The 21,948-nt window shown below is 46.4% G+C and overlaps 1 protein-coding gene across 1 annotated transcript; it reads right to left on the bottom strand.

The window, feature by feature from the left end:
* Nucleotides 1–583: 583 nt before the first annotated feature.
* LONP1 (lon peptidase 1, mitochondrial) lies at nucleotides 584–19,862 on the bottom strand. The gene is made up of 18 exons (XM_032711860.1): nucleotides 19,734–19,862; nucleotides 17,657–17,745; nucleotides 17,131–17,250; nucleotides 15,333–15,561; nucleotides 14,747–14,808; nucleotides 14,039–14,168; nucleotides 13,580–13,663; nucleotides 11,635–11,855; nucleotides 10,107–10,245; nucleotides 7,869–8,047; nucleotides 7,171–7,258; nucleotides 6,419–6,541; nucleotides 5,572–5,688; nucleotides 5,145–5,285; nucleotides 4,894–5,059; nucleotides 3,731–3,939; nucleotides 2,298–2,462; nucleotides 584–951 (listed from the first exon to the last, which is right to left on the bottom strand). Exons 1-18 carry the CDS (start codon nucleotides 19,836–19,838, stop codon nucleotides 787–789), a joined length of 2,532 nt encoding a protein of 843 aa, XP_032567751.1. The 5' UTR covers nucleotides 19,839–19,862; the 3' UTR covers nucleotides 584–786.
* Between the last annotated feature and the right edge of the window lie 2,086 nt (nucleotides 19,863–21,948).

The raw sequence follows: 21,948 nt of genomic DNA, 5'->3' as shown, positions 1-21,948 counted from the left end.
AATACTTTTCAACTAGACTTCATGTAACTACTCCTCCCCTCTTTAAATTCCTTTTTCTTAGCATTCCTTGTAAGATGGAAGTATTTGAGTTCTCTGGCCCCCAGGCCTGTGCTTACTGACATAAAACAGTCATGTCACAACACCCTCACTCTGTGAACAGAAGACAGCTGTTGCAGAGGCACAGGCCATCTATGGTGCAGCACAGTGCTGACTGCTCACCCTGAGCATGCTGCTCTTCAGCCCAGATCTGCTCTCCTTAAGCCTGGAGTTCTTTCTGGTGCTCTGACCTGTGACTGACCTTGGAGAACCATGTTCCTTCAGCAGCTGAGTGCACCGGCTCGGCTGAACTGTCCTAGGATTTCAGTGTCCCCTCAGCCAAGCACAGGCTTCTAAGCCAAGAGAGATTTCTGAGAGCTACTTGCCTTCCACCACAGCAGGAACAAAAGCTGTGCATCAGCCCAGCTCTAGGTGTAGTATTCAGTGTTTTCCCACAAGCTGTACTGAGATTTACAGTGAAATAACTGAAACATCTTCAATGAGAAGAGACCAGACCAGCCCCGCTGCTGGTGGCTGATAACAGCCCTTTCCTTTGGTAAAATCAGAAATGCTTTATTGTGGATCATAATTCAGTATTAAAGAGTGAGAAATCCTTTATTCTAGCAGAGCCACCATTCATTTCAGCAGCTGCGCAGCAGCAAGAGCTCCACGTCCCCTCCAGGACTGTCCCTGTCACCCATCCCTGGGGAGGGACTGACCACCTTCCAGCCCTCGGGGCACGGGCTGTCGTCATCCCCCGGCGAGATCCAGCTGGGAAAATGCTATATCAAATACCTCCTTGTAGTGTTCCACAAAATGCACTTCCAGTCCCTCTGTAATGAATCCAGCAAGGTCGTAATAATCCTTTTTGTTCTCTGATGGCAGGATGATGCAGGTAACACCCGCCCTCTTCGCCTGTGGGGAGAACAAAGTAGGGCAGTCTGTTGAGTCCTAGGAATCCCTCCATCTGCCAGAAACACCCTTCCCTATTTCTGAACCAAGAGCAGTTATTAGAAGCATGATCCAGCTTTACTCTGTTCTTTGGAGAGCACCAAGGGCATTCCTGACAAGATGTCACCAGGGTGGAGCATGTTCTAGATCTCCCCTCAAGCCCCAAACACACACTCTGCAGTGCCACCTCAGCTGCAGGGACAGAGGAAGGGGGACACGTTTTAGGAGGATTATGTGAGCACACTAGGGGATTGCTTAGAACTATTCATATTATTTTAGAGTTTTAAGTGTCTGTTCCAGCTTGGGTGAGCATGAAGCTTAGGACAAAAGCAAGAGCTGGAAACAGGTTATCAGACCAACCTACCCCATCCATACCCTTAGCAACATTCTAGAGAGCCTTTCCATGGGGACAGCTGCCCTGGAAGGAGCATGGAATGCAAAGCTGCTCCTGGGGCAGGTTTGTACCCATCACTTTAGGGGTGATCCTGCATTTAGCTCTGTGACCCCTCACAGTCCTGCAAGTGCAGCCAGTCAGTGCCACAAGACACTGTGAGCACAGGCTAGTCCTGTACTGCCACAAACAGCTACCCATTTTAAAGGCACATGAGGAAAAGAAATCACACTGCACAAGGCTGTAGCCCAAACAGGTCTGGGGACAGAACGCTGATGTGGAGCCCCAGCTCAACAGAGAAGGAGCTAACACTCTTGACTACAGAAAAATGTGTGTGGTGCAAGGCTTATGTAGGCTGGAGTTGTGCAGATGAAAAGTAGGGAGAGAGATTCAATGCTTGGAAAGGAATTCTGAAAACTGCAATGGGTTGAAACCAAAACTACAAGACATTAAGTTCCTTTTTTTTCTAAAACAGACAACTGTATGAAATGTTAAGTCAGACAAATTCGTGCTGGAATAGAGCCTGGATGTTAAGGATGTACCTTATGGATTCTGTCAAATCTCCACTGGATGCCCTCCTTAAACAGGCACTTCAACCCAGCACAGATGATTGAACTGTGCCAGTCTGTGACAGAGCAGACAGCTCTCACAGTCAGTTAAGGCTGTTACCTTCAATTCTGTCAGGTTAGGTGGAATTGAACTAGGCCAACACAGCTGTCCTGGCACAAAGCCTGGGGTCCCATCCCTTTCCTTACAGCCAAGATCCCCGTGTTCCCCTGCAGGATTCTCCACCCTGTGGATGGAATCACTGCCTGTCCCACTGCAAGGAGCAACCCTCTGGCTGTCCCAGTCCCTGCTGAGCCCAACCCAGGGCTCTCTCAAGGACGATGCACAGACACAAGAGAAGAAGAGCTCTTACCGCAATAGTCTTCTCCTTGATTCCACCAACAGGCAGAATTTTTCCAGTCAATGACACCTCTCCAGTCATGGCTACGTTCTGCCTCACTGGGCAATTCATGGCCAGCGACAGCAGAGCTGTGACTATGGTGCACCCTGCGCTTGGTCCGTCCTTCGGGGTTGCTCCCTGTTTGAAAAAAAACAAAGTGCAACATTCCTGGAGCAGCAAAGCAGCAGCAAAGCCAGACAACACCCTTGTCCTTGCTGTTTTAAGCATTGCCCCAATTTCACAGGGTCTCACAAAGGTTTTTGAACACGTGTCACTGATGGAATCCTGTTATTTCAACTGGCTGATCTGTTAACAACTGTGGCATTCCTCACCTTATTCATGAGGAATGATCCATGAGTCCACAATTTGGTTTCTGGCCTGATGCCACCACCATACTTTTTGGACTCAGGACTTTGAATAAGCAACATGAGTGAAAAAAAAGAGCACAAACGCTCTGAAGTTCTTTGTTAGACCTAAGCCAACTATGGAAACAAGAAACATAAGTCAACAGCACAAGGGAAGACCTTCAAGAGTCACAAAATAGGGGAGGACAATACTGAAAATCATTCAAGGCAGAAGAGATCATTCAGTATATAAAGCCCCACAAAATCCAGGCCTAAACTAGTGACAGTCTGGATTTATCTAAGATCAAACAGATCTTTGAGGTAAGCACAGAGGAAATGAATGCCTGAGAGGGAGTAGAGACAGAGATTATGTCCACACTTTTCTGATCCTCCAGGAAACAAACTCACAGACAACAACACAGTACCTGGACAGACACAGAGGATGCAAATAGTCCAGAAGGAAAACTTGGGCACAATCACAGTACAAAACCTGTCTTCAGTAAAGCACCTGCCCAAAGCCTGTTACACAGTGTGTGAGCCTCTCTGACCACTGTGTGCATTTATTTTCAGTCCCAAATACTGAAGAAATGCAATCACTGCCATTATAGGGACTAGGAACCATGGCACAGAGATCAAGAGCAGTGTTTTCAATTATGTGTAAATGGCCTGAAGCCTTTATGAAGGCCCACTAACACAGAGACCTAAACTTTGGTGCCCTTGTAACTTCATATGAACTTTTATCCAAATCACTTATCTCTGTGTCACAGTTTCCTCCCACCCTGCACAACCAGGGCCAACAGCTACAACAAAAGCTTAGGATTCCTTAGAGCATTATCCAAGTCCTGTATTCTTGCCACATGCTTGTTGCAGAAAGGAGTGGAAACAGCTCATAAGAAGACTTTCATGGGAACCTGAGGAAAACATCTTCATTCCTAGGTTCTACTGCTAAAAGAGGGCATTTCTGCAGCATGTGGACAAGTGAAAAGCCTCCCCAGCTTCATGTCTAGGGGAGCAAACCAGCCTGGCTGCTGTGCATGCTCTGTGAACTCTGCATCAGTTTACCTCTGGCACGTGCAAGTGGATGTGAGAAGACATAAGAAAGTCATTGTCAGGGTCCTTCTGCATCAGAAAGGCTCTTGCAAACGTGTAAGCAATTCTGGCACTCTCTTTCATTACATCTCCCAGTTGCCCTGTTACTTCAAGGGACCCATCCTTGCTCTCCTTGTCTTTGGGTCGCCTCAGGGAAGTTTCAATAAATAGAGTGGAACCTCCTAACAAAGAAAAGAAAAACAACATCCTAAGAAATTAAAGGAAAATCACCAGAAGGGTGATGCAGAAGAAACATCAGGAATATGAAACTGAGCCTCTGTGATCAGACACTAGCCTTGGGTAAAGAGCAGCTGAAACCTGCTCCCCAGATATGCTCAGGAAGGCCAGCTAGAAATCTCAACAGTCTCCATTCACTGCTTTTTTGGACTTCATTCTACAAACACAGATGCAACCCCTATTTAGTGGAAATAATCAAGTTCTTATAATGGTTTCAGGCTCTTTGTTTCCAGAGAGCAAGATGAGTTCATATTTTAACACACTTCTAGCCACTTCAGCTCTCCAGTGCCAGACATCTATTTACCTTCTGCACCATAATGATCATTTCCCTCTTAACCACTTGAATTGTACCCAAGATCAATTTGAGTATGCAGGGGTCATCTCCTTTGCTGTGTGTGCTGTATTTCCATCGTGTGATGCAGATAACCCCCAAGTTACTAAGGGGGTAATCCAGAGGAAGGTAACAGCCAACTGCACCCACCCAGAGAGTGCTGGAATAGCTGTGCCTGCCCTCGACATGCCAAGGCAGTGCTGGGTATCACTGGCAGACACAGCTGTGCCGTGTCACAGAGGCACCTCCTGCTGTTAAGGAAGCACACCAGGTCTTGTCCTCTCACAGAAGGCTTATGTTCAGTCACTGCTGTTCCTAATGCATGTGGTTCATATGGGATATGGAGCTCAAAGAGAAAACGTGCAGGCCTGAAGTAAAGATGAGCCTGGGTAAGGGAATAAGAAAGGCTCCATCCTTCAGGGAAGTAGCAGTCAGGAGCCAAAGCCAGAGAGTTCATTTTACTGGTGCCAGTAGAAGAACTTCAGTGGACTCAGGAGGGAAAATTCAGTTTGGCTATCACATTCAATTTTTGCAAATCAGACATTAACCCAGAACTGGTTTGTCTCACCCATAGCTGTCCAGGCCAGACCCATCACCACTCCCGGGGGAGTGGTCTCGTACATGCGATCCACAGTGAAGATGGGCTTTCCTACAAAGTCCTGCAGGTTTTCAGGTGTCACCTGCACCGTCTCTGCTTCTCCACTCACAATTTTATAGGCAGATTTCCGCAGTACCTGGGTGAGACAGGAATTTGTCTCTGTAGAATAAGCTAAGAAGGCTGAAGCACAGTGGTCACAGTCACACAGAAGTTTCCCTCACCTTTTCTACTTGCTTCTGCAGGTTCCTCACCCCACTCTCTCTGCAGTACTGCTTGATGAGCACAGTCAGGACATCTGATGTGATTTTGGCTTTGTTTTCATCCAAGCCACACAGAACTCGTGCTTGAGGGACCAAGTACCTCTGAAAGAAATAATCCCCCACATTCTTCTGTTAGTATTTTTGACAAAAGCCTGGGGGTTCCAATTCACTCAACCTCTAGCTCAATGCCCTTTTCTGGTGTCCTCAGCCTATGGAACACTGAAGTTACTTTGACTGGGTTTTCAAATAAAAGCAACTCTGTCCAAAATACCACGAGCCTAATTTTTTTTGGGCACACTTGGACGTAAACATGTCAGCCTGAATCTGCCAAAGCAAAATTTTATCAGCTGTAATAATTCAGAGCACAACAGTGGTTTGTTTCTCTTACCTCAGCAATTGCAAGTTTCTCTTCTGCTACATATCCTGACACGTTGATCACTTCCATCCTATCCCGCAGGGGCTCTGGAATGGTTTCTGTCACATTGGCAGTACAAATAAAAAGTACCTGGAAGTATTAAAAGATCATATTAAGCACTTCCATTAACCTGCTGCTTTAGTCCAAGCAACAGTTCCCAAGTTCTGCGTTTCTCTGTCTGAAGGGCTACAGCAAGATCATCCTCTCTGTGCAATCTGGTTTTTATTAGAAGAAAAGTCTTTAGATTTGAGAACTATATAGTAGGAAGTTCCCTACCCCCAAAATAAATGGTTAGAAATACATGTATCACAAACTGGGAAATCAGAATGGTCTGATATAGATCTCCCCAGTTTTCTGGTCCATATCTCCTTTGTAAGTTCTTTTTACCTTCTAGGAAATTAGCACAGAATGACCCAATTATCTATACCTGTTCCTAATCCATCAATTCTGCAATTAATGTCACCTATACAAAAAGAGCAAAGACAACCAATTTCAAAAGCTTTGATACCAGCTTTAGGCCACCTCCCTTGACATCAACTCTGCCAATCATTACATAAAAAGGAAAAATCCTGCCTTTTTTAGCAGAGACCACACATCTGTGTCTTGCTGGCTCTGCAGGGAGCTGGGGCTACAGGACATAAGCTGGTGATCATGTTCTCTCATGTAAGAACTTCACTTAAAGCCAACTCCTGCAGACATAGATGTCTACCACTCATGTCCCTCTCCAAATTAATAAAGTGTCAGCATCTTTTCAGGGACAGATACACTGATACACATTCAGACATTTCAGCTCTACAACCTCTGCAGAAGAGAAAAATACCTTTGATAAATCCACAGGAACATCAAGATAATGATCCAAGAAGTTAGAGTTCTGTTCTGGGTCCAATAGTTCTAGGAGGGCTGAGGATGGATCCCCTTGATATCCTCTTCCTATTTTATCTACCTGTGGGAGAAAAAATTTTAATGCTCTGAGAAGTTTCTTACCACGACAAATTCTCAAGCAAAGATTTTTTTCAAGGCTCCATCTGAAAATCTTCCTGTGTGTGTTTATAAACATCCACTACCACACTTCAACTTTTCTGTGCTTTCACCTAAATCTCCACAATCATCCTTCCTGACTCATTTATTCTCAAATCAGACCACAAATTGACTAAGCACCTTATTCCTTACAGTCTTGCTTTAGACGTGCTAAGAGAGTGACTCTTGCTAACAATCACATGGGCAATAGAGATTTTGTGCACAGTGATGTGTCCACACCAAGGTAAGGAACACAGGAGCTATGGAAGCCTCTGAATATCCAGCCAGGTCCATTAGGATCCTTGTGATCCAAACAGCCACGATTTATTGAGAAGGGCAGAACAAAAATTTTAAAGTTGGAGTCTGTTATAGAAAGAGAAAACAAAGGGTATTACTAAGGTATTACTGTCACCCAAAGAACTGGAGAGCCCAGCCTCATTTAAATAAAAAACTCCTGGGATTTTTAGGAGAATTATTGCTTATCTTCTCTACTGAGGTCAAGAATCAATACAAATTTTTAAGAGCAAAACCTAGAATAAAGATCAAATACCTCACCTCATCAATCAGTATAAGTGGATTCTCTGTCTTGGTCTTCTTCAGACACTGAATGATTTTTCCTGGCATTGCTCCAACATATGTCCTCCTGTTTTATCAGAGGGAACCATTTAGGGAACCATTGCAAAGTACAGCACACATCACAGAACAGGTATGTGCTGCTGGGAAACAAGTCTTTATTTCCTCTGCATCTATCAAAAGCATTCTCCATCACCATACTAAGCACCAAGATCCATCTAGTCTGTTCCTAGTAAAGAACAGACATGAATTTTGGCAAAATACTCCTGGTCTATAGTTTTTATCTTTAGTTTTAACCACTTTTCAATTAGAGGAAAGCAAAGAGGTAAGGCTGAGAACAGAGATGTTTGAATTTTATTGGGTTTTGGGTAAAGAAATGTTAGAAAAGGGAATGTTTCATTCTCTTACTTGACAGGGACAAAAAAGGAAGAGCAGTGTAAATCAAAAGATACACTGAAGGACCAAACTGTTCATAGCAAACCATAATCTGCTAGAGGGAACTGGTATCCAGGAACAAGCAGCAAGGGTTGGCAGAACAGAGATGAACAGAGATGAACAGAGATGAACAGAGATGAACAGAGATGAACATTACACACACTGTCCAACTTCAGTTGGGTTCCTATTTTGACAACATCAGTAAACACTGGTGGAGAGAGAAACTGCTCCAGTTACACACTGACCTGTGTCCTTTTATCTCTGCTACATCAGTCATCCCTCCCACGCTGAAGCGGAAGTACTCCCTGTTCAGGGCTCTGGCAATGGAGCGGGCAATGCTGGTTTTGCCAACCCCAGGGGGGCCATAGAAGCACAGAATCTTCCCCTGGGTGGATCCTCGAAGCTGGCTGACTGCTATGAATTCCTGTAGAACCGAGGAAGCACCAGCAGTGAACAGAAGGCAACAGCAGCAACACCAAAACATGTTTGTTATCAGGTCAAGCAATGAGTGTTATACACAAAACTGGTTCTCAAAGAAGCTGGGGAGGGCAAGGGGAAAAGCTAAGTCAGGATACTGGGGCACCTCTTTTCCCTCTGGTTATTTACACACTTGGTTGTCCCTGTGTTCCGTGCTCTGTACTCACCTCACCAGGAGAAGCAGACTCTCTCTTCACTATCTGAGAGTGAGAAGACAGACTTCTAGTTCTTCTCCCAGCTTCCCTAGTTCTCACCTGAATCTCTCAAGCTACACGAGAGCATCTCCTACTGGACCCCTTCCTCTGTGCTCAGTTAAACCTGCATCTTTTCACACTTCCATGCCAGACAACCCTCAAATAACACTCAGCAGTTGAGAAATCAAAAGATACCAGTTCAGAACTGAAGTCTCAACTGCTTATACACTTACAGTAAAGGAATGATGTGCAAGCGGTCAAAGAGATGCACTTCCCCTTTAACAAGCCAGTTATTTAGCAAAGATAAGCCTTGTCTCTTCCCTCTACAGCAATGCTACACAAGGACCATAGCACCAATCCAACTAAGGCTCAAAGCTCTGTAGATATTCCTTGGTACCTTAAAATCATCAGCCTCACTTGCACTGCTGAAACATAGGAGCCTTCTCCGTGTCCCATCACTAATCAAAGCCTGTATGATGCAACTCAATCTATTTGTGTATAAAGGCTGGGCCTAGTCAGCAGGAGTAGTGCTGGCAAGCAAGAGACAAGACTGATACTCAGAAGGGTTATCTGCTTGCAAGTGTGAATAACAGGCTTACCACAAATCACTGAAAATAATAAATCAGACAGCAGGATTTAGTCACAAGTCTTAGGCACCAGTAAGGGAGACCAGCCCTCTTTGGCTGTCAGCAAGGAGGTACATCACCTTTATCTTTTACCAGAAGAGACTGGAACAAGGCAATTTAATAAAAGCAAAATCCCAGGGTGTCTAAGAATTTACTATCCATTATATTTAACAACATTGTACTATTGGTTTAGTGTATGTCTATATGGCTTCTGTGCACAACAATGACTGAGTGGCCTAAGTACCATCAGTGTTGTCCCCAAGGTAACATGAAGCTCTGGGAACAGTAAAAGAAACTGCTGTAATTACTACAATTTGGAAGGAAATGGCCAAGCTGAAGGCCAGCTACATTCAACAGCTTCACCAAATCCACTGAGCTCTCACTACAATTTGCTAATGCAGAGTCAGGATCTGCACCTGCCTCCCCCTCCACTTGGCACTCTCATGCACTTGCCCAGTGCAGCACAAATCCTGCCTGCACTGGGATTGTCTTTCACTGCTTGAATGCATTGGCTGCTGCAAGGAGTCTATTCCTGTCCCCTGGAAAGGCAGGCAGTTCCCACAACAAGCTGTTGAAATTTTTGCAACCTGTTGCAATTGTCTGCTCTGATCTAAAACAGCTTCCCTAACCACAGCAAGCAGAGGCAGGACACACTCCAGCAAAAAGTGACAGATATTGAGGAACAAGGCAACACTGAAAACTACCCTGGCCTCTTTTTTATGAGGCACTGCATTGCACAGACTGCAAACCCTTCAGCATCCAGCTGTGGGGACAGGGAAAGGTTATGAGGCAAACATGCACCTTAGCTAACTTCTCTCTTTAGTGCAGAGCTATGAACAGAGGCTCAGTGTGTTTCAGAAAGGTTGTAGCTTTGTCAGTCACGTGGAACAAGTCTCTGAACAGACTGATTAAAACCCAGAGACTGCTTCCCTTGGACACTTCCTCACGTGCTCAGCATTAAGTGCAAACCAGCACACTCCAGTTTGAAATGAGAATGTGACCTTCATTGCCACAAAAAATTAAACACATTAACTAATCACCAGAACATTCAGTTCTTTCATGTAGCTCTCTGTTTGATCCCTGAATTAACACCAATACAATGGAGAGCTACGCTCTGAAGCACACCCAAAAATGCCTGATGCTAAGCAGAGTGTGAAATGGGACACACTGCCTGCTCCTGCCTTACCAGAATTCGCTTCTTGACGTCATCCATTCCATAGTGATCCTCCTCCAGAACTGCCTGGGCTCTGCTCAGCTCCAGGTTCTCCTCACTACACTTTCCCCATGGGATGGATGTCAGCCAGTCCAAGTAGTTTCGTGTAACACTGACAGAAACACACAAATGAGAGTGATTTGACAACAGCCAGCCCATGTCTTCCTCCACTGCCTTCTGAAACAATCTCACCAGAACAAGTGGGATATCAACTACTCGTGGAAGTGAGGCTATGAAAGGAACATCATTACCTGGACAGTCATTGCTAACTGTCATAGGTTTGAAAAGAGATGATTGTTTTGGTGTAGGGCTGTCTCCTGTCTGAAAAGGAGCAGGACTGCTTGGACACTCTACACCATGTCAACTGTTTGGATCAGGTAACAAAACTTAGAAAACTTAGAAAACCAGCTTTCTCTGTCTCCCCAGTAGACAAAGACAAGGTAAAAAAGAATGATTCCTGGCTCAGAAGCAAGCAAAAACAGCTGGATGTAAAACACCACAGAGAAGGATTTAAGACTGGGAGGTAAGGATGTCAGGGTGGAAGTTAACAGTAGAGATAATCAGCATAACCAGACCCAGGAGAACTTGGGTGTGTCAAAGCAGCACTCACTGTTCTAAAACTGCACACTCAGACCAGAGGTTCAAACACACAGGGAGGTCTGCAGGATGCAGTAAGTGGGAAGTTGTGCACAGCAATGGACACAGCCAAGCACAGCTCGTCTGGCTGGGCCCAGGATTCACCCCACACCAACAAAGCTTTGGCTTTTTTCCACCCAAGTACTTCCTCTGCAAACTTGCAACCACTGTTACTACCCTGAGGGAAAGGGAAAGGTACTAATGCTGGCTGGGAAGCCCAGTGTGTCTTTTCTATCATTACCAAGATGCTCATTCAAATGACGTGTCTGCCCTCAAACACAGTCTTTTATTCCATAAAAAACACTTTTAAAAGCAAACAGCCAGGACATTAAAGAGCTGATGAGCACACCAACTGCTGTACTGTACAGCACATTCTGAATCAACAGATAAATGTTCAATTTGAGCTCAGTTTCTGACAGCCCATGTCACAGATCATGTGTTATAAACTATTCCTTTGCAATTCCAACTCTGCCCCAACACTTCAGGGGCCACCTCAGGCAGCTTAGCCAATGTCATGTGTTAACAGCTTCTCTTCTCTCACATCTATTGAAAATACCAAAGTACAAGTAGGAAGAGCCAAAATTAAGGGCAGAAAAAGAATCACTGCACATTTCACAAGGTGGAACTAACTGCAAATTTTTTATGGGACTGCAAGAGAAGACCTAAAATGATCAAAAGAGGTAAACTACAGAAGTAAACACAGGCAATTTGGAGAACAATCCTATAATCTGATCATATGCTACGTTCAGAAAAAACAACCATGACAACAAGAGAAAAGAAACCCTTAAGACCTTTGCAGAACTGCATTGATTTCTCTCATTCTCCCAACCAACCCTGACACCAGAGGACACAGCCAAGCACTCACTTGAATTCTGAGGAGTGATTATCCAGCAAACCCAACTTGTTCAACTCTTCATCAATCACATCCATGACGTGTTTTGGCACCACCAGATCCTTTAGTCGCTCACGGAATTTCTCTTCTATGGCATCCTTGTCCTCTTTTTCCAGACCTAGTTCTTTCTTAATGATCTTCAGTTGCTCTTGCAGAAGATACTTGCGATGTGTTTGCTTGATCTTCTCCTCCACCTGGACAAAGCAACAAATACAGTAATTGTCCCTGGTACAACCCATCTAACATCAAATGCTTCCAAATGTTCCCAGCAACTGGCAATACTCCTTGGGAATTATTTGCAGCATATGATGATGATTATAATACATAAAGGGACTCTACAACATTCTCCAGTGCCCACCACATCTTGGTGGCCTTTACTTGCCATCATTCAGTGCTACAATGTTTTGTTTGTGCTGGGGAGACCAAAAGCTGAGCAGAGTAAGCCAGATGTGATCTCCTTAGTGCCAATAGAAGGGACTAATCATTTCTCTCTACCTGCTGCCTACACAGGGCAAGTGGAGCCCAGTATGCAGTCGGCCTTCATTGCCACAAGGACAGTCTGCTAATTCATGGCAAGCTTCCTGCACATCAGGGCTTCAAAGTCCTTTCCTGTAAAGCTGTTTTCTATCCTGGTTATTTCAAGCCTGCTGTGGCACTATGAATTTCTCTTTGCAGAACCTGAGGAGGTTCTTACTGACTCCCTGATGGACATCACTGGTAGCTGGCTGCAGTTAGACTTCACCTTGTTGATGACAACCCTTTCTGCCCAGTAGTCTAGCCAATTTTTTCACCCACCTTGTATTACATTCTTCCAGCCTGTAACATCCCAATTTGGTCAGAATACTACTATGGTTGACCTCAACAAAGGCCATCCAAATGTCAAGGTACACAACAGTCATTGCTGGAATCATAAAATCATTCAGGTTGGAAAAGACCTCTGACATCATCTAGTCCAACCATTAACCCAGCACTGCCAGCCCCACCACTAAACCATGTCCCCCTTTTGTGCTCTGGGCCTTCTCATCAGGGAAGACAATTAGGCAGTTTGCTTCTGGAAAATCCCTTCTGGCTCTTCCAAATCATGTCCTCCTTCATGTGCCTGTACAGGACTTACAGGAGAATTTGCCCCATAATCTTGGCAGGGACTGAGATAGGCTGACATGCCTACAGTCTCCCTGATTCTCTTTCTTGGAGGTGGGCATGGCATTTACCTTTTTCTTCTTTCCAGGAACCTCCCCAGTCACCACAGTGTTTTAAAGATGAGTGAAAAAGGCAAAATAATGACATTGATAAGTCCCCTCTGCCTCCTTCAGTGCATCCCATCTGATCCCACAGACTTCATCTGTCCAATCTGTTTAAGAAGTCTCCAACAATTCCAACCCTGGTCCAAAAGCATTTTATACTTAACACGAATTCTAAAAGTCCCAGTTATTGGGAGTTAAAAAACCCAGGAACTTTTGACTCAGTATATTCAAGTATTTGTACTTCACATACTTTATTACCGTTTCGATGCAGTTATTGTATTCTGATTAAATCTTACAACAGACAGGAACTACTGCAGTTCACAGGAGTTAGCAGAGGGTCTTTCAAAGTAACACTGTGCTATTTACACTATTATATTCTATATACACTGTTATGCTGTATTGTTACACAGGTGCTCTGTAAACTGCAGACCTATAGAATTTATCTGCTTGCATGAAATTACAACTTGGACACAATTTAACAGCAGATGCTGTAGCCTCATGTGTTGTTACTTCTCCCATGTGCATGAAAAAAAGGCATTTCTAACAGAAGAACAGAAAATCTTAACTCTAAATAATGTCCCTTTGGAGTGTGTAGTTGCCTTGCTGCAATAAACATCACAGCAGTGGACATTATATAAACACACATAAGGTTATTTGTTACTCAAAAACCTTACCTCTCTTCCCAGACGCTGCTGAAGTTTGCTCAGCTCATATTCCTTTTTCAGAAGGGAAAGGGCTTTGTAAAGACGTTTGGGAATCTGCAAAAGACACAAAATGAGTTTTGAGATGCCAAACCCTTGTCAACTCCCGGTGGGAAAGGCAGAATAAAAAACTCCAACAGGTCGTCTGGGAGAACTCTCCAGCACCTGCAGGTGTGGAAAGACAAACTTGTGGCAATTCCACAGCATGCAAAGAAAATTATTTGTCACCAAAGATGCAGTGCATCAGTAACTCTGCAGAGTAAATCAGTACTAATGATTTACTATATCCTTCAACAGGAATCTAGTCACTGATATTAACACAGCATCAAACAGCACTGAAGTCTCCTCTGCATCAAGGCTGGTAAAGAAAACGTGACATACAACAGATGTACTGATTCTGCCACATCACTTTAGTTAAAAGCTTCATCTTACACTGGTTTCTTCCAAGATGTCTTGAAGCTCGTGTGACTCTGCCCCTGTTAGGGCTGCCCCCATGTCACTCAGATAGATGGGGTTATCCACGACACGCTGGCCAGCCTGCATCATCTGAAGCACAGACTCTCTGAAAAAAAGGGGGATAAACCCCAAAATGCTCTGTGAGCTTTTACATTCAAAAGGGAGTATCCTTATTTACTTGTTGTGACAGTGCAAGCAAACGAAACACAGCTCAGTTTCATAGCAACTTATATTAATTTCACTAAATAACAAACTAAGTAACAAACACATAAATCACTTGATTAAAGGAATGGTCGCCGAGACATAAAACCAAATATATGAAATACTCTCCTCACAGGTATGTAAGATTTTTTGATGTCAGTATGCCAAGACTTTTATCCTGCTAATATTACATGGATCAGATCATGATACTCATTGTAGTGAGCTTCACTTAGACCCAGATCACCTGCTTTAGGACTTAATCATCCTACCTCGTTTCTAAGTTGCACATCATGTTTTCAAAACTTCCCCTCTGTTTCCAATATTGGATGATAAAGTTTACGTCCCAAACCAAAATTCTAGGTGACAATTCAGCAAACATCTCTTCTTCATTACAGCAAAAAGACAAGTGGAACAGAAAATCCCAGCACACTCCAGCCTGAGAAGATGCTGTTCCCAAAGTAGGGCAGCACGGGAAAGACCTACCTGTACAGGGGATTCAAGGCAATGATGTCCCGGATTGTTTTAACAATTTCTGCAGTAAGTGCCTATAAACAGAACAAAAACTTACTCACCAAAAGAATGGAAAAGGACAGGCAAGGCCTCAGGACAAATATGACATTCCCCAGACCCTGGATGCCTGCTGCAGTGCTGTGCTGATGGTACTTGATGCTGGGGAAGTTGGCGCTCAGGGGAAAGGCAACAGGGCCTGCAGGCTGCCTGTCTGTGTGCACAAAACTGGACTGGCTCTTGACCAGCAGGAACCATCAGGCTGAGCACTCAAACCATCTTTAAGCAAAGACTCAGTTTGATGGAGGACATCAGACAGATTTAAACACAGCCCAGCCTCTTCACTCAGCAACTTCTTGAAGTCACCAGTTCTAAGGAATTGAGCTGCTGTAATAAAAATTCATTACTTTCATATAATCCCCTCGTGCAGTGACTGTGAAAAGAAGGAACTAGTTTCTGAAGCCAGAAATTAGAGCCTGATTTTAGAACTCTTCCTTTTAAGCAAGAAATGCAGGTGCAATTCCACAGGATAAGTCCAGGCCTGTATAATTAATTCACTTACTTTAACCTCTTCTGTGATCTGAAAATCTTCATGAACCACGTTCTCTACTTCTACCATGAGAACTTCCTGTGAGGGAGCAGCTACAGGATCCAGTACCAGTTCCACAGCTTGGTCCTTCGCTCCAGGCTCCTCTTCAGCCTCTTTCTTAGAGCGCTTTTGTTTCCTCCTAATTTTCTGTTTGTTCTCAGGCTCCTCAGGCTCAACCTCTAGTTGCTTGTTTATACGAATCCTGAAAGCCAAAAGAAAGCAGCAACAATCAATCCCCCTGTTTTCTGTGACTTCAGCTCTTCAGCATGAAAAGAAATGAGTCTAAGTTGTATTTCAAGTAAACTAAAATTTCAAACTTTGACAAAGGTGACCAGCTGTACTTGTTTTGACAAGACTTAGCTTTGGGTTCATTTTGTCAAAATAAGGCTTGATTCAGTAAAACTGTAGTAAGTGGTAGATACTGACAGGACTTACTAAGTAAATTTACAACAAGTAAGTTGGCAAACAAAAAAGTTAACCAGCCACTGAATTAGCCTGTTGGTACTAGCAACTTTTGAGTACTCTTGTCAACAGAATACCACACACAACTAAGTTCAAAACATTTTCTGGAGGGTGAGGTTGCTGGTGGTGCCAATCAGTGCTGGGTAGCAGAACATTCTCTTGCAGGTCACCTGGAACAGAGTCTGGCAGCAGCCAAATGGCCACTCAGCACCCAAACAGCCCCAGCTGCTGCCCTGACCCAGGAGGCATCTAGAAGGTGTAAGGGGAGAACTAAAAGAGGGATATAGAAAGGAGAGGACCCACATTTACAGGACACCACATCCCGTTATTTTGGCTGCTGACACAGGAGTTTCCTTTTCTGTGTTTCCCTATAAATCCTCCTCAAATCTGATCTCCAGTGGGGTTCCCATGGACTGACTGACCAGTGCTCTGTGTCTCAGCCTATAAAGACCAATTCCCAAGTCAGACCTTTAGAATCCAAATCCTTCCAAGTTATAGGGAAATATTTCTATTCCAAGCAAACCAAAACCAGTAGCTGCCTATTTCCAAAATCTAATCACACACAGTTGTGCTTTGGTAATGCAGCAGGTGGTCTAAGACTTCATTTGAAAGGGAGTTGACTTGTGAACTCACATAAATTCAGCTTTGACAACTATTGCTCATTCTTTGCTGTCCAGAAGAAATGCAAGTGAAGTAAAGTGAGTGCAAGGAAAAAAAGCCATGCTTCAAAGCAAAACTCATCCTGGATCTGTTCCCCGCCGTGTTTCTGCCCTCATATTTTTCATTCTAATGGAAATGAATTATTTGATGCTTTTAAAAATACAGTGTTATATTGTCTTAGCTCAAAATCTTTGGCACAAATAGCTAAATCTATATTTTCAGCAATAATCCTATTTTCTTCAGTTCACTTCTGGGGCAAGGTTATGTAGGCAAGACATAATTACAGTTCTGGACTACCTTTTTCTTTTTTTAAAGTAGAAATACTGGCTTGAATTACTCCAGAGAATTTTTTTCACCATTACTAAAGCTTGCTGTACTTGTCAGAGTAACTGCTAAACTTCAGCTTAGTGAATGTTTCCTTGCATCACATCACAATTTATATGAGAATGCCATGCTCTGTCTCTTCCTTTTTGCAGTCAGAGCTGTAAGAGTACCTGAAATACTGGGGTACCAGAGCACTCTCAGGATACATTGTGGTAACAAAGCAAAAGCTTGTGTAGAAAAATGCATATAAGTGGTGAAACTAATAAGGGGATCTCCCTGTTCACACAGATGTCTGGTGAGATGCAGTGAAGCACCAGTAACCAACCTTCGGTGTCCCATGACTATCATCCTCAGCTTGTCTCCAAGGTCCTGCATTTCATGGATCTGGACAAAAGTTCCCATCTGGTAGATCTCATTCAGATCCTCCACCACGTCAGATTCGTTACTGTTGAGCGAAAAAATTGGGGTAGATATTCAGAAACTTGAGGGAGCAGGTCAGATTATAAAAAGAAAGAAATGATCAATCACTGGTTGCAGAACTCTGAATTTAGGAGCAAAGACACTTAATCCCCACTGTTACCACCATGTAGCCCCTTTTCAAATCATCCAAGTACCTGGAGAGCTCATCTCCTTCCCAAACAGCAGCCTTTTCTAAAGGCTCTGGCTCCCAGCAGTGCTGGTGGTGGCAACAAAAGCTGGCATAGCATGAGGATGGTCCAAGACTAACCCCCATTTCTGCAATACTATCCAAGGCAGGGAATTGCAGATGATAGCTTTTAGTGTAAATGCAACCTAGACACAGAAACAGCTTATTTTTGTATATTTTAAGAAGACCCAGAGAAACAACTTACTTGTCATCCTTTTTAAGGAAAACACCTGCATAAGGCTGGGCAAGACGAACTTTCCTCCTCAGCAGCTCAACCAGCTTCTTATTTTTCACCTAGGACAACAAGCATGGGATCAGAGGTGGATTTTCTGTAAGCTTTGCACTCTCAGGGTATAAGGCCAGGCATGGTGACACCCTACAGTGAAATGATGAAGTTTGAGCACGTATTTTTCTAGTTTTGCCACCATTAGAGGACAGTAATATGGAAGTGGAAAAGTATTAGAGAAACATGACATTTCAGTATTTAAAACAAGTCACTTCACAGTCAAGATAAGACAAGCTCAAAGGCAGGGGAGGAACCAGACCTAATCTGCACAAATCTTACAAGTAAGAAACCTCTCAGTCACTTGAACAGCACCTTGTAAGAGTTTCTGTTGCCACTGCTGTTCCTCCCCCCTTCCATACCTGCATGTCCCAGCTCTCCACTCCTGATGGGGAACTAGTTCACCCTTCCCCATCAGCTGCCAGAATTCTGCTCACCAACTCTGTTTAAATCCTCTTCTCCAAAGCCCCCTCTGCTCAATTCCTCTCCTACACACACCAGCCCACCTGAGTCCCTGCTTTGAGTTTCAGCCAGTATTTCTCCCTGGTTTACTTTCTTACTCCCTTCTGCTCTCTGGATGCCACACACCTGCCCCTGGCAGATCTCCCAGCACCACTGGACTGGTTATCACAGCAGGCTGAACCCTTGGTGACCAAAAAAATAAGTCCTTGTGAATTCTGCTGTTGCATGAACTTAATCTGCCAACCACAGTGTTCTTCAAAGCCATGGACAGAAGCTGCATCACCCAACACTTTGGTAACAACCAGCATGGTTCTGACAGAACAGCAGGAACAATACCACCGCTGGCCTACTCTAATCTTGGCACACCTATCTTAATTTTGCAGGATGTTTAGCACAACTATGCTTATCAGTGCCACAGATATTAACAGAAAGAAATTAATAACTCCTTATGCGCTGTAGAGACTCCACGTTGCCCAGAAATGAAGTATTAAATTGCAGCACAATGAATCTGCAGGGTAAGAGAGAACATTTAGCAATTCTGTTAGACACTGCTGACCTGTGCATTGAAATCAATGCCTTTTATATATGTGTTGTCTGATTGCATGTCTAGAGATCTTAATAATATATAACCTTCTCCTTCCCCCAACACATCTATAAGGACAGTAAAAGTTGTATATATTAGATTTTAACATGAAGAAAAATACTACAGCAGAAATAGTAATAAATAATACTACAGGAACAAGAAAATACTGATTCATTTTTTGTTACATTTACTTCAAAATCAGATTAGTATTTTTGTCCCTCTCTAGCGTTTTACAAGTACTCGTTCCAGAATAGGTTTCATTTCAGGAGAAAAAAGTATTTCTGTCCTGTGAGCCCAAGTCACACATCAGTGCTATAACTTATAGCTCTTAAAAATCCATGTGGGGTGCAGGGGGGAAAGATCACACTCTGAAACGGTGACTGCCATCCGCATGTCTCGGCACCCTCCTACACCTCCTGTGATGCTCCACACCGAACTCCTGCTTTCTCCTTGCACCTCACCAGCACGGGTCTCGCTGCTCTGCCACCAAACCAAGGACGCGTTTGCTTAACCTTCATCAGAGAACACGGAGAAGGCAACAAACTCCGAGAGAGTCTGTGTGAATCGCTGACCTTCCCGTCAGAAGCAGCGCTGCTGACGCAATACCTGTGAAACTTCCACTGTCCCAGACAAGACCGCTGTCGCGACAGGCCCGGCGACAGAGCCCGAGCTGAAGGCCGAGCAGCGGAGGTCACACCCTCCCCCCCGCCCTGCCCGGTGCTCTGCGGTTCAAGGAACCTGCCAAAGCGAAGAGCGCGGCCCTGAGAACGGCACCGCCGCCGGCGGCCGCTGACCCCGCACGGCCGGGGCTGACACACCCCGGGACCCCCGGCCGGGCCCGGGCTGAGCCGCCCCCGGCAGCGCTGCGAGCGGGCCCGGGGCCCCCGCGGCGGCGGTTCCCGGCCCGGCGGGGCCGAGCTCCGGCCCCGGCCCGCGGGCTCGGCGGCCGCTCACCTCGATGATCTTGATGAAGCGCGGGAAGACGGGGTTGCGCGTCACGGCGATGAGCGGCACGTTGGGGAAATGCTCCGGGACGAGCAGCGGCGTCAACGCCGTCATGACCGGCCCGGCCCCGCCGCCCTCCGCCCCGCCGCCGCCGCCGTCCTCGCTGCCGCCGCCGCCGCCTTCCATCGCATCGCCCCCCGGCACACCGCCGGGGCTGCGCTGGTGCCAGCGCGGGCCGGCGCTGAAGGCGGCGCGGGCGGCTGGCGCGGAGCCCAGCGGGGCCGGGGGAGCGGCGGCGGCGGCGGCGGGAGCCCAGAGGCGGCGCCGCGCGGGGCCCAGCGCGGGCCCGGGCACCGCGGGCCGCCAGCGCCCGCACAGCCGCCACCAGCGCGCGGCCGCCATGCTGCCCGCGCGCCCCCGACGCTTCCGCCCGCCCGGCAGCGCCGGCCCCGCCCGCCCGGGGTCGCGTGGCCGCGCGCACGTCCGAGCCCGCCCGAGGGTCGCGGGTTCGAGCCCCGGCCCCGGCCCCGGCCCGGTGGGTGCCTGAAGCGGGGCGCGGCCGGCGTGAGGTGGGTTCGGCCACTGCCCCAGCCTTCCTTCTCCTCCGCGGTCCCCTGCAGCCGGCTGCCCAGACCGCTCCCGAATACCTGCAAGGATGGAGACTCCATAACCTCTCTGGTCACCCTGTACCAGTGCTCCAACACCCCCTCGGTAAAAAAGTGTTTCCTGATGTTCAGGGGGAGCCTCCTGTGTTTCAGTTTGTGCCCATTGCCTCTTGTCCTGTCTCCGGGCACTACTGAGAAGAGCCTGGCTCCATCTTCACCCCTCCCCTTCAGGTACTGATCTACATTGACAAAATCCCCCCAGCTCGCCCAGCCTTTCCTCAGGGGAGGTGCCCCAGTCTCTCCATCGTCTCTGCAGTCCCTCCCTGGACTCTCTCCGGTGTGTCCGTGTCTCTCGCAGTGGGGAGCCCACACCAGGACACAGCACACGGGCTGTGGCCTCCCCGGTGCTGAGGGGAGGATCCCACCCCTGCCCTGACAGGCCGGGAAGGGCAGGGGCACAGCAAAGGCTTGGGTTCAACTCAGCACCTGCCAGAACCCTCAGGTCCTTCCCCACAGAGCTGCTCTCCAGCAGCTCAACCCCAGCACGTGTTGGTGCACGGGGTTATTCCTCCTCATGGAGCAGGACTTTGCATTTCTCTTTGCTGAACTTCATGAGGTTCCTGGTAGCCCGTTTTTCCATCATGTTGAAAGATTAAATGAAATCTTTGGCCACAACAACCCCATGCAGTGCTACAGGCTAGGGATAGAGTGGCTGGAGAGCAGCCAGGCAGAGAGAGACCTGGGCGTTTGGATTGACAGGAAGCTGAACAGGAGCCAGAGTGTGCCCAGGTGGCCAAGAAGGCCAATGGATCCTGGCCTGGCTCAGGAACAGTGTGGCCAACAGGTCCAGGCAAGTGATTCTTGCCCTGGACTCAGCGCTGGTGAGGCCACCCCTGGAGAGCTGTGTCCAGTTCTGGGCACAGGAAGGACATTGAGGGGCTGGAGCAGGTCCAGAGGAGAGCAACGAGGCTGGGGAAGGGACTGGAGCACAAGTGCTGTGAGGAGAGGCTGAGGGAGCTGGGGCTGTTCAGCCTGGAGAAGAGGAGGCTCAGGGGAGACCTCCTCACTCTCTGCAACTCCCTGACAGGAGGGGGGAGCCGGGGGGGGTTGGTCTCTTTTCCCAGGCAACCATCAGCAAGACAAGAGGGCTCGGTCTGAAGCTGTGCCAGGGGAGGTTTAGGTTGGAGATTAGGAAGAATTTCTTTCCAGAGAGGGTGATCAGCCATTGGAATGGGCTGCCCAGGGAAGGGGGGGATTCTCCATCCCTGGAGGTTTTTAAGATGAGACTGGATGTGGCATCAGTGCCATGGGCTGGGAACCACAGCGGGGTTGGATCAAGGATTGGACTTGATGATCTCGGAGGTCCCTTCCAACCCAGCTGATTCTATGATTCTATGATTCTAAATTTAAAGATTCAAAGGACCCTTGAGATTTGTCTCAAGGTGGTATTTGGTGAGAGGACAATGGGCAATGGGCACAAATCGAAAGATAAATTCTATTTTAACAGAGATGAGCTTTTTTTACTGTGAGGGTGATTGAATGCTGGCACAGGTTGCCCAGAGAGGGCGTGGAACCTACATCCTTGGAGATGTTCAAAATCCAACCAGACAAAGTCGTGA

This window comes from Chiroxiphia lanceolata, chromosome 27 (assembly GCF_009829145.1).
Source record: "Chiroxiphia lanceolata isolate bChiLan1 chromosome 27, bChiLan1.pri, whole genome shotgun sequence".
NCBI classification, from domain to species: domain Eukaryota; kingdom Metazoa; phylum Chordata; class Aves; order Passeriformes; family Pipridae; genus Chiroxiphia; species Chiroxiphia lanceolata.
The sequence above is the reverse complement of the archived record's forward strand: the minus strand, read 5'-3'. Positions and strand labels throughout refer to the sequence as shown.